Source organism: Aspergillus lentulus (genome assembly GCF_001445615.1).
Source record: "Aspergillus lentulus DNA, contig: Alt04, strain: IFM 54703, whole genome shotgun sequence".
NCBI lineage: Eukaryota > Fungi > Ascomycota > Eurotiomycetes > Eurotiales > Aspergillaceae > Aspergillus > Aspergillus lentulus.
Genome location: NW_028322122.1, coordinates 3408097 through 3421286, shown reverse-complemented (window position 1 = coordinate 3421286; position 13190 = coordinate 3408097). Strand labels below are relative to the sequence as shown.

At 32.5% G+C, this 13190-nt stretch overlaps 1 protein-coding gene across 1 annotated transcript; it reads left to right on the top strand.

Moving 5' to 3' along the window:
- Window positions 1-2006, top strand: ALT_2393 (GMC family oxidoreductase; the record flags this gene model as incomplete). Its single annotated transcript, XM_033564624.2, has 2 exons — window positions 1-391; window positions 454-2006. 2 exons carry the CDS (start codon window positions 1-3, stop codon window positions 2004-2006), a joined length of 1944 nt encoding a protein of 647 aa, XP_033420515.2.
- Between the last annotated feature and the right edge of the window lie 11184 nt (window positions 2007-13190).

Sequence of the window (13190 nt, the reverse complement as noted above, 5' to 3'; positions counted from 1 at the left end):
ATGATTATTCCTCGTCTTTTTGGCCTATTGGCCGCCACTGCTGGCGTCGCCAAGGCCGTCAATATCACCGGTTACGAGTATGTCGTGGTTGGTTCCGGTGCTGGTGGTGGTCCACTGGCAGCTCGCCTCGCTCTGGCTGGCCACAAGACTTTGCTGCTTGAAGCCGGTGATGACCAGGGTGAAACCTTCAACTATACCATCCCTGCCTACTCGGCCAGAGCCTCTGAGGATGAGAAGCTCGCATGGAACTTCTTCGTTCACCACTATGCTGATGATGAGCGCCAGGCTCGTGATTTCAAGACTACCTACGAAACGCCCAGTGGCGAACTATATACTGGTCTGAACCCTCCTGAAGGCTCGACACTGATGGGAACACTCTACCCTCGTACTGGTATGCAAGATACTTTCAATTTGAAAAACAGTTCTAAAGATCCTAATGTATTGTCACTTTAGGTACCCTCGGAGGATGTACTGCCCACAACGCTTTGATTGCTGTCTACCCCCACCACTCCGACTTTGAATACATCTCAACCTTGACTGGCGACAGCTCTTGGTCGCCTGACAATATGCGCAAGTACTTTGCCAAACTGGAGAGGAACCACTACCTGCTCCCCGGAATGGAGGGTCATGGTTATGATGGATGGCTCCAGACCGAGACCGCTCCCCTGAGCATTGTCCTCGAGGACCCACAACTTCTCAGCATGCTTACCGGTGGTGCCTTTGCTCTTGGTAACCTGACTGACAATGTCATCAACATTGCCACCCTGCTGGCTGGCGATGCTAATGCTGATACGACTACCCGTGATACTGTTTCTGGCTACTATCAAATCCCCATCTCGACCGATGACGCTCACCGTAATGGTGCTCGTGAATTCATTATCGCCGTGCGGGATGCTAAGAACACCGACGGCACCAAGAAGTACCCTCTTGATGTTCGCATGAACACCCATGTTACCAAGGTGACTTTCGATGAGACTGTTGACCCGCCTCGTGCTACTGGTGTCGAGTTCCTCGATGGCCAGCATCTTTACAAGGCTAGCCCCTTGTCAAAGACCGCCTCTGCCGGTATTCCTGGCTCCGCTACTGCTTCCCGTGAGGTTATCGTTGCCGGCGGTGTTTACAACTCGCCCCAAATCCTCAAGCTGAGTGGTATCGGTCCCGCCGACGAGCTGAACAAGTTTGGCATCAAGGTCATCAAGGATCTCCCCGGTGTCGGTACCAACCTCCAGGACCACTACGAAATCTCCGTACAGGGCAAGATCGAGGAGGACTTCTCCTGCTTGAACGGCTGCACCTTTAGCATCCACGATGAGGCTGACCCCTGCATTAACCGATGGGAGACTCCTATCCTGGGTGACCGCGGTATTTACTCGTCCCCCGGTCTCGCTGCAACTATGCTGTACAAGAGCTCCGTGACTGCCGATGATAGCTTCGACATCTTCTGCTTCGGTGGCCCGGTCAACTTCCGTGGCTACTTCCCCGACTACAGCATCAACGCCACCGATGAACACAACTGGTTCACCTGGGCTATCCTGAAGGCTCACCCCCGCAACACCGCCGGTACCGTGGCCCTGCAGTCCGCCAATCCCCTCGACGTCCCCAAAATTACTTTCAACTACTTCGACACCGGTGTTGGCGACTATGATGCCGATCTCACTGCCCTCTACGAAGCCATCGAGCTTGCCCGTGACGCCTTCAAGCGCCAACTCGTCAATGTCACCGAGGTTCTCCCTGGTGCTGCCGTCACTTCCAAGGAAGACATCGAGAACTACGTCAAGGACGCCGCGTGGGGCCACCACGCCTCTTGCACTTGTCCCATCGGTGCTGATGACGACCCCATGGCCGTGTTGGATTCCAAGTTCCGTGTCCGTGGCGTCTCTGGTCTCCGTGTCGTTGATGCTTCCGTTTACCCCAAGATCCCGGGTACTTTCACGGCTGTGTCTACCTACATGGTAGCTGAGAAGGCGGCTGATGAGATTCTAAGCGAGCTTGCTGCTAGCTCTTGATTGATATAGATGATTTTATTGAAGCATGAAGTTGGATATAGTGATGGCATTCAAGTCAATTTTGTCATCTCAAGGTAGATACCTCAATTCGGGAGAGAGATGATTTGAAGTGTTGGGACCAGCCGCATGCGGGGTACCAATCGCCATCCTGGCCTCGAGAGCAACCTAAGCGTAGCAGCCAATTAAGAGAAAAGTAAGATACTGTCTTACGTTAATCCCTCTTGGGCCCGATTGTTGTATAGTTAAATAATAAATATCTAGTCATTCCCAGCCCCGAACATTGAGCCACTTCTGAAGGTAATCAGTGTGATTCTGATTTAATTCTTCTGTTCCTTTCTTGTGCAATTGCACTGGCCATCTGAGTCGCTGCCCTATTATCACAGTTGATTGTCTGATCGCAAGTGCTAAGTCCCTGACTATAGTTGACTATGTCTTCTGACACTCACAGTCGACCTCGAGACTGTACTGTGTTTGAAGTTGCCATTATCTGCGCCTTGAGCCTTGAGGTAGACGCCATGATGGCATTATTTGATGATTTCTGGGAGCAAGAACAGCAGCACTACGAGAAATCTGACGGAGATACTAATAGCTATACCATTGGTCGGCTGGGCCAGCATCATGTGCTGTTAGTCCATATGTCTCATATTGGAAAGGCGTCAGCTGCCAATGTTGCAGCCACTCTGCGTTCAAGTTTCCCCCATATTCGTCTTGCCTTGTTGGTCGGCATCTGTGGAGGTGTGCCTTTTGTAGACGGTGGAAAAGAGGAAATTACCTTGGGGGATATCGTCATCAGCACACAGATTGTTCAATCAGATTTTGGACGACAGTACTCAGATACTTTCATTCGCAAAAACACAGCACAGGACAATCTCAGCAGACCCAACCAGGAAATCAGAGCATTCATATAAAGTCTACAAACCAAAGTGGCTACACTCGAAGAGCAAATTCAAACCAATACTGTCACCCTCTTCAATGCAGAAAACCCCAAGAATCTCAAGTATCCCGGAGTCTACAAAGATAAGCTCTTTGAGAAGACTTACCGCCATAAACATCAAGATGCACAGGCCTGTGCGATCTGTGCCAACTGCATTAATCCTAAGGACAGTGTCTGCGAAGATGCTCTGATCTTATCATGTGTGGAGCTCAGGTGCGCTGCAAGCCACTTAATTCCTCATGCTCGGATCCAGAATGTGATTAATAAAGCAAGCGGCATCTCAAACCATCCAAGGATATATTTTGGTGCAATAGCTTCCGGAGACTAGGTCATAAAGTCTGCCCAACATTGAGACCGCATCGCTACACAGGAACATGTTATCGCCTTTAAAATGAAAGGGGCTCGACTGTGGGAGAATATACCAACCATCGTGGTAAAGGGGGTATGTGACTATACAGATAGCCATAAAAATAAAGGATGGCAATATTATGCGGCTGTGACAGCAGCAGCTTGCACAAAAGGTATACTGAAGATATGGAGACCAACAAAGAGGCCAACTACAGATGGACATCATCATAGTGCACCTCCCCTGTTGTCAATGCATCAAGTCTTTACTGGCAACTTCATCGCTGGCAAGAGCATTCATAATGGTGGCACTTATACAGCCAACTCCATGAATTTCTGACATTGTGCCTGCATGGGCTGACATACCCAGAAACTCCATTATCCATGAGCAGCAAGGCCATATGAGGTTAGGGCATGAACTAGTATTCATTGTAATGACAATTGACAACTGTGTATATCTGTTCAGTATTATAAACTGACAAATGTTACAATTCTGGAATCTTCACAGTCTGCAACCTCCATGGGCCCTCCTAACATAATCAGATTCTGGCTTCAATTGCAGCCTTCCAGCAATGGATGAAATACTATTAAGCTATCAAATGTGCCTTATGGTCCTTCGTCAGGCCCAGAATGGCACGCACCTAACTTCTCAAAAATACTCATTATGCGAAATGGTCCTACCTGGAGAAAAGAAAGTTTTGCATCATATGAGCAATTCATTATCTGAGCAATTTAGGTGCGAAGGCGGTGCTTATCCAGTGCTCCCCTGAATGATTAGCTCATATAGGTTCTGGCTGGACATGATATCAACCAATCATGAGCAAATAGTTGTGTCTAGTATTTTCAGCCTTGTTGCCTTCTGCCCCTTGGGCAACAATCCACAAATGGCTGTTCCAAGGTCTTTTTCTTCCCCCTGGAAGTGAATAGCAGTGAGCATCTCTAAGGTGAAATTCCAACAAGTTCTCATCCGGCCAATCTGACAGATGCATGCTATCACATCATAATCACCGGCATTCAAAATGACAATCTGCGAGAATTTCTCGTTTCTACTAAGGGCGTGTTGAAGTTTCCCTATACTCGACGAGAAGAGCCTAATATTCCGTGAGTTGTCTTGGGTATCGGCTTATATAATCAGACCCCACCAGAATTGCCCCGCGAGAGTCTCCTTAACCTGCGAAGACGAGCCACGATGGTATTGGGAACGACAACTCCAGTATGCACGGAGATCTCAGCTATTCTTATCTGTGCTAGGTGCCCCCACCCTGCTTCCTAGTGTGGGTGCACCACACCATAACTTCTAACCACAGCATAACTTCTAATTTCATGATATTTGAAGCTATTCGCAACTAGAGTTGCATTCAGTCTGAGTTTGGGCGAGTTTAAAACCAGTTGGAACCGAACTGCTGTGATTTTAAGTCTAAATCTTAGAAATCAGAACCAAACCTGATCTATTCTGATTTGGTTTGAGTTTCACTATAAAATCTGCTACTAGGCCTAGCTAGGCCTAGCTAGGCCTATACTAACTAACCATGGTTAGATTTAGTTTAATTTTAGATGAGTTAAACTGCTATTATTTAGTGAATTTTTGCTGTTTTAAAATTTTAAATAATTATACTATCTATTATACTACTAGTCTACTACCATACCTATAGAAATTATTATTTCTATATAAAATATATAGTAATATTATCATAATAATCTATAACTAAAATATCAATTTAATATCTATAGGGCTGAATAGGTGGTGGTTAAAATCATCCTTAGATTATAGTGATTATTAAAGGTTAATATATATATATATATATAAACTACCACTACTTTTATACTAACCTATGACAGAAATGATTATTCTCTTATATCTCAGTAACCACTAGGTATTTTAAATTAATATTTATATCATTAGATAGCCTAGATCTAGGGCTATCTACAGTGGCATAACCGACCCACAAAAATCAAACCCAACCCTCACTGAACTCATAGCAGTGTGGGTTCAGGGGCAAGCCTAGGGAATTGCTTTAGGTTCAGGTTTACTACCTTAGATCTAATATAAGTTTAGTTAAAACTATTAGTTACAGTTTCTGTAGTTTTTTAAGTTAGGTAAAATTACCTAACCTATTTATAGGTATTTATAGAAGCATTATATATTAAAAAATAGGTAAAATTAACTAAGTATTCTAACTATAGTTAGATTTTTATAAAGATAGAATAAGAACTAGAACTTCTCTATTATATTTAAAGTAATCTACCTTATTACTTACCCCTTATTAAGGTCTTTAAAATACCCTAGTTAATAAGCTATATAGTAAGGTTAAGATAGCTAAGAGGCCTAGGATAATGCTTAAGTAATAATAGTATATATTATAGGTAGGTAATTATTATTAATATTATCTCTGCTAGAGCCCTCTCTGCTAGCTACCTCTTACTAAGATATATAAGGAGTATTAATATTATCTATCTTATTATCTTTATTAAAGCTACCCTAATCTTCTTTATCTTTACTAATATACTACTTAATAACTAGATTATCCTAATTATTATTCTCTATAATAATATCTCTCTTACTAACCTTATTAAGCAAGAACTAGAATTCCTAATTAATTTTAAGTTAATTAGTATATATTAAGAGCATAATAGACTATATTATATCAGGGTATAGGTAGCTATATTAGTAGTAGTAGATATTCTAAGCTATACTAAATAGATTCTCTAGCCTAACACTAGTCACTAGGATAGTAAGAAAGTCTTAAGTAATTAATATAAGTATTAGAAATTAAGATATATTCTACTTCCACTATTTAAGAATATTAAGGGAGTTATTATCTAGATAATAACCTAAAATCTTACTATAATTAGATTAATAGAAGGATAGTAAGGGGAGGGAGACTTATATTTATTAAGATAATTAATAAGTTTATTATTACTAGACTCTTTATTTAGTAAAATCTAGTATTACTTTAACTTATTTAGGGTATAATTTAGGCTAATTAGTAATATTTAGATAGATAATAGAGCTTAAGTATATAGATACTTCTCCTTATAATAGTTAAAGATCTTCCTAAGCTTAGTATAATATTCTCTAACCTAGTTATAGTTATTATTAGCCTAAGAAGCACTTCTAAAGAATAAAAGCTTTTAATATAGATTAAGAATTATACTAATAGTATAAATAAGACTATAAAAGCTATAGGTCTTCTTATAGTATTTCTTTAGCTTAGTATATACAGCCTACAGGCCTTTATAGAGTTATTTCTTCTAGTACTATCTCTTATTCTTAAGGGAGTTTATTAAATCTTTAAAATAATTAAATAGACCTTTATAGATACTAAAGTCTTAATATACTATAGCTCTAGTATATTCTAAAAGTATAGTTATATAGATATAGAACTTATAAAGGAGCTAAAGGAGATACTTAATATATTACTATTCTTCTAGACTAAGAGTAAAGGAAGAGATGTTATTATCTATCTAATATATAATAAAGTATTATATTAGTTAATATAACTAGTAGGTATACTTTAATATTAGATATATTAAATTCTACTATATTTTATAATCCAGAAGCAGGAGTAATAGACTAGTATTTAAAGATATTTACTATCTTTAAAAGGCTTCTCTTTGCTTTAGGCTTATAAGGATAAAGTATATAAGCTTTTATATCTATTTACTAGTTAGTATAATCTAACTATAGTTAGATTTAATATATCTTTTTTATTATTCTTAGGAGGCCCTTTTCCTTGATCTTATAGTTCTTATTATTCTACTCTATAATTAGTTTATTATTATATACCTAGATATAAAGTTTTTTAAGAAAAGTAGTTACTACTAACTAAATTATATAGATAAGGTAAGGTAAATAGTATTAGGATTTAAGTAGTTTATAAAAGTCTAGATTAAAGGAGAAAGTTAATATCTAATTACTCTGCTTAAATTACTTTTTTAGCCTCTTAGTAAGCTTAATAAATATTATTCTATTATTACTTATATTATTAGTAGTAATCCTAAGAATCTATTAACTTAACTTATACTTTTTTAGAACTTCTATTACTACTAAAGTAAGTTATTCCCTAGTATATTTACTAGGGATAGATAGAAAACTAAGAAGTATCTTATAATAGTAGAATTCTAGATAGATCTAGTAGCTAGTAATTACTATAAATAGTTTCTAGTCTAGGCTTATCTAGTAATTAAGTATAATTAATACCTTTGTATCTAATAGAAGAGAAGTAAGTAGTTCTTAATATATACTTATAGTAAGGTCTATAAGCTATACCTTAACCTTATTATAGTTTAGGATTAAAAGATTTAACCCTAGCCTAGTAACTATATTAAGTATTTACTTAAATTATATATACTTAATAGTTTAGAAGGGAAGGTAATATATAATTAGAAACTATATAATCTAATCTTTAAATCCCTATACTAAATATTATAAAGTAGGGGTATTAACCTAGATATAAAAGAATATAAGATTAGCAGATAATCTAACTATAGTTAGATTTATAGAAATATACTATTACCTATAATAGGTAAGTAGTAATAGTCTATTTACTTATAGTAAATTAACTATTACTTCTAATTAAATATTTCTAACTTAATAGGTATAATTTCATTATTATAGTACTAGAATAATCTAAATATAGATAATAAAGAAGTATATAATAGTATTTATAATAGACTTTAGGTTTACTCTATGATTATATAGCTACTTTATTAAAATAAATCTAGGCTAATAAATATTTCTTACCTCCTTATTTTATTCTCTTCTTCTTATTTAACTTATCCTGCTTCTTCCTCTATTTTATATTATTTTACTACTCTTAGAAGATATCCTTTATATATATAAACTTATTAGTTAAAGTATACTTATTAGATAAGGGAAATTTAATAATATAGTCCTATCTAGTAGGCCCTAAGAGGGTTATAAGGCCTGCTAGAATAGGTAGAGGGCTAGATAGAGTAGGGTTAACTAGGGGATCTACTAAAGATAAGAAAATATTACTAAATAAAGACTGCTAGTATAGAAGTAATACTAGAGGTAAGGGATAATAAGAAGATAACTCTTTAGGTAGACTTATCTTAGATATAAGAAATAATATATTTAAAAGGTAGGGAGTTAAGGGAATAGAGAAGAATAGAGAAGTTAGTAAGATTATAGTATTATAAATTTATTAAGTTAAAAAGTATAAAATACACTTATCTAAAGGATCTAGAATATAAAGTTTAAATCTAACTATAGTTAGTTTTAGAGATAACTAAGTTTAAATCTAACTATAATTAGATTAAGTACTTACTAAACCATCTATCTATCCTAATAGCTCTAACTATTAGTACCTTATAAAAGGCTCTAATTATTAGTACTTATAGAAGATAGAGTTTATATCTAACTATAGTTAGTTTCAGAGATAACTAAGTTTAAATCTAACTATAGTTAGATTAGGTACTTACTAAATTATTTATCTATCCTAATAGCTCCAACTATTAGTACCTTATAAAAGGCTCTAATTATTAGTACCTATAGAAGATAGAGTTTGCATCTAACTATAGTTAGTTTTAGAGATGACTAAGTTTAAATCTAACTATAGTTAGATTAGGACTTAATAAACTATCCTAATGCCTAGAGGCTCTAAATTATTAATTACTATCTTTAGTATTTATATTAGCTTAAGCTCTACTATTTATATCTACCTAAGCTATACTATCTAGGACCCCCTAAGCTATACTATCTATAACCCTCTAAGTAGTATTTAGATGATTATTATTATCCTTGCTATAGTCTACTTTAATAACCAGATTCTCCTTAAAATTAGTTATATAGTTATTACTAATTTTATATTATATAATTAGTTTATAGATCTTCTAAATAAGTTCTTACCCTATAGCCTAATCTTAATTTTTAACTATAATTATTAATTTATTATAGAGCTTCCATAGCTCTCTACTATATATATAATATCCTATATTATTTAAATATTTAATATTAATTAAGAGCTAATAAGTAACTTATAAATCTATATTCTTCTATTACTCTGCAGTATTTTAGGCTAATAACTAATTAGTAATCTTATTAATCTAATTATAGTTAGATTATAGAGCCTACCTTCTCTATACTTTTACTTCCTTATAGTTAGTTTTGTAAATAAGTTCTTAGTAATAGACTTTACTAGGTTATAGACTTATATATAAAGTTTATCCCCTCTATAATAAGGTTTATAGGGCATCATGCTAAAAACTCTTTCTATTAATAAGATATAGATAGGGGCTCAGAACTATAGTTATAGTAATTAAGGGTTAATATACTAAGATTCTTAATAGAGTTATTAATATTAGTTTTATAACTAAATTACTTAAGTATAACTATAAGCTCTTATAGGACCTCTACTACTATCTTATACTTATCCTATAATAGATAAGTATCTTATTATAGTTAGATTAGGATAGGCTCTAGGCTTATAAGATTTAGAATAACCCTAGGAGTACCCCTCTTCTTCTTTATCTTATTAGCTTTCTATCCCTAGTTAAGGGTGTTTAATATTAGCTATTTTAATTTATAATAGTATTATAAGGTACTACTAATATTCCCTTCTAGCTTTAGTAAGATATAGTTTATACTTATATTTAGTAATTTCACCTTCTGTAGTACCTAATTCTATATAAAGTTAGCTATTATAGTTATACTACCCTATAGGTAGTATAGTATCTAAATTTTTACCTATAATAATAGTTAGTAATCTTACTATAGTTAGAATAGATATAAGAATCCCCTACTAGCTTATTATTATTATTAAACTTCTCTATTATATTAGTAAGATATTATCTAGTATATTTAGTAATTAATTTAATAATCTATTACTAGTATAGAGCCTTAAAGTAATTAAAATAAATAATAGTCTTAGTACTAGTCTCTAAGATATCTAGCTAGAAGCTTAATTAAATTTTATTAGTTTTAATCTAACTATAGTTAGATTAAAGCTTATCTATTTATTAATATAGAGATCTTATTAGAGATTCTTACTCTTAACTTCTACCTAGAGATCTAATAAGAATCTCTCTATATTATCTACTAAACTAATATCCTTAAATAGGATATTTTTAATAGTACTAACCTAGGTAAAAATCTTTAATATATTACTAGCAGCCTATAGATAGACCTATATTAGATCTACCTATATAATAATATACTTAAGTAGAGATTTAAGAGGTATTATTATATTTCTATATAGAATACCCTAATCAGACCTAGTTAAATATTAGTATAAAACTAACTATAGTTAGATTACTACTACTTACTATATTAGGTACTTAAGAGTATAATTAGCCCTGAGATTTTTAAAAACTTAAATATACTCTTTATTATTAAGTATCTACAGGAAGCCTAGTTACTAGTTAGTATATATATACTTATCTAGTTAGAATAGTAACCTAAGCTATAGAAGCTTAACTTACTACTAATATTCTATAAAGAGTAGCTAAAATATCTTCTTCCTTTTTTACCTATCCTAGTAGTCTTTATATTTAGGAAAGAATAGAATCTATAATATAAGATTTAGATAGCCTTCCTTAATCTTAAGGATTTTTAACTAATTAGATAAGGATATAGAATACTTATAATTACTAAAGATTTTTTTAGTAAAATTAAAAAATTTATAGAGCTTAGCTATCTAAATCTAACTATAGTTAGATTAGCTGCTATACCTTATAAATACTAATATAGGCTCTTACTTACTAAATTAAGTTTTATCTATATAATATTATCTATTAAAGTCTAGTTAAAATATTTTTTACTATAGTATATTATATAATACTTATAGATAAGTAGGTAGAATTACTTATATCTAAGTATAGTAAGAATTTATATAGAGTAGGTAAGGTTAATACTAAAGATATTATTAACCTAACCTTCTATCTTAGTTAGTAACAGGGTTTTCTCCTATTCTTTAGATAAGAGGGCTTTAAATTAGCTAATAAACTAGATAGTATTAAATCCTTCTATATTTAGTTTCTAGATAGTTTATTAATTAGTTATTAGTGCCTACAGAACCTTTAGTAAGATAAGATCTTCTCTATATATATTAGCAGCCTAGCTATATATCTATTCCTATTAGTAACTATATAATTTAACTATAGTAAGAATTTATATTATTAGTTAGTACTATAATAGGCTATCCTTACTAATCTTTTATAGAAAGTCTAATATTATTAGCCTGCTTCTTAAGGAGACTAATAAAGGCTTTAATATAATATTACTTATTTATAATAATTAGGGGGTTAACTAAAGGTAGAATTAATAGGATTATAACTAACTTATCCTAGTATATATTAGCTACTAAATCTAACTATAGTTAGATTTAATCTATACCTTTATACTAGTATACTTAATAGTATAGAGTTTTATAGCTACTAATACCTTTTTATTAGCAGCCTTTTTAAAGTTAAAAGTCTTATCTAGATATATAAGCTAAATAGCATACTATAATAGCTTATTATACTATCTAGAATCTATTAATATCCTTAGTCTATCTTTAATAGAGAATCTTTAAGTACTAGCTTTTAATATAAGCTTTAGTTTTTTAATTAGATCTTTATTAAGGACTTAGTTCTGTCCTATTTACTATTCTAGGCTTAGGTTCTAAATATTAAAAATAATAGTCCTAAGATAACTCTACTCTAGTTCTTTATATATAGTATTATCCTTTATTATATCTATAGTAATAGTATTATTTACCTCTTTAGTCTTCTTTATCTTAGTCTTCTCCTTCTTTCTTAGTATAGCTACTACCCTATTACTAGCCATAGTATCTATAGATCTAACTATAGTTAGAATTTAAAATTCAGAAAATAAATAGTAGAAGGGAAGGATATACTACTTACTATAGATAAATCTAATAATAGTTAGATTTACCTATAATAAGTAAGGTAAATAAGCCTATCTAAGTATAAATAGAAACTATAAGGCACTTACCTAAGTAGTAATATAGGAGCTCTATTAATCTAACTATAATAAGATTAGGCTTTATTAATTTTTAAGAAAGGGGGGTATTTTTAAAATCTAAGATTATTTTAAAAAATAGGGCTGTTTTCAAAATTCTAGATATAATAAAAGAGAATATTTAAAAACCTGCATTCTAGTTAGGAGATAAGTATTTATACTATAGTATAATACCTTATACTTATTTATATTTACTATTAAGTTACTATTCTTTATTTTAATCTAGTATTTATAACTCAAGAGGTAGTAAATATCAAAGAATATAGTTTAGATATAGATTTTTTTATTAGTTATATATAATATATATAATTAGTTAGTTTTTATTATATAATCCTACTTAGTTATTTACCTTTACTATATAGTTATATACTATATAGTTATATTTTTATATACTTAGTTATATTGCCTAGTTAAATATATTAAAGATATTTATATAATATCTATTCCTTTCTTAATCTAACTATAGTTAGATTTAGTATTCTATATTATATCTTTAGTACTTAGTTATATAGTACTTAGTTAGTTATATAGTTCTTATATATATTCTTATTTATATTAAATCTATTAAAGCTGCATATCCTTTCTTAATCTAACTATAGTTAGATTAAGTATATTTAGATTATTAATAGGCATGAGGGGGCTGATATAATATATTATAGTTATTATTATATATAAATACTTATAATATTTATATATATATTTATATATTTTATTATATTTCTAGCTATAAACTATGAACTCACCTAATATAGCTTAAATCTATTACTTACTAGGTTGAGATGAAACCTTATTATCTTAACTCTTATATAAATAATATCTTGAATCAAAATAATCAGTATATAAAGAGATATTATTATATATTATAAGCTTAAGATGTGTAGTTAAGAATAGCAGTTTATCTAACTTAAAACTAAACTAA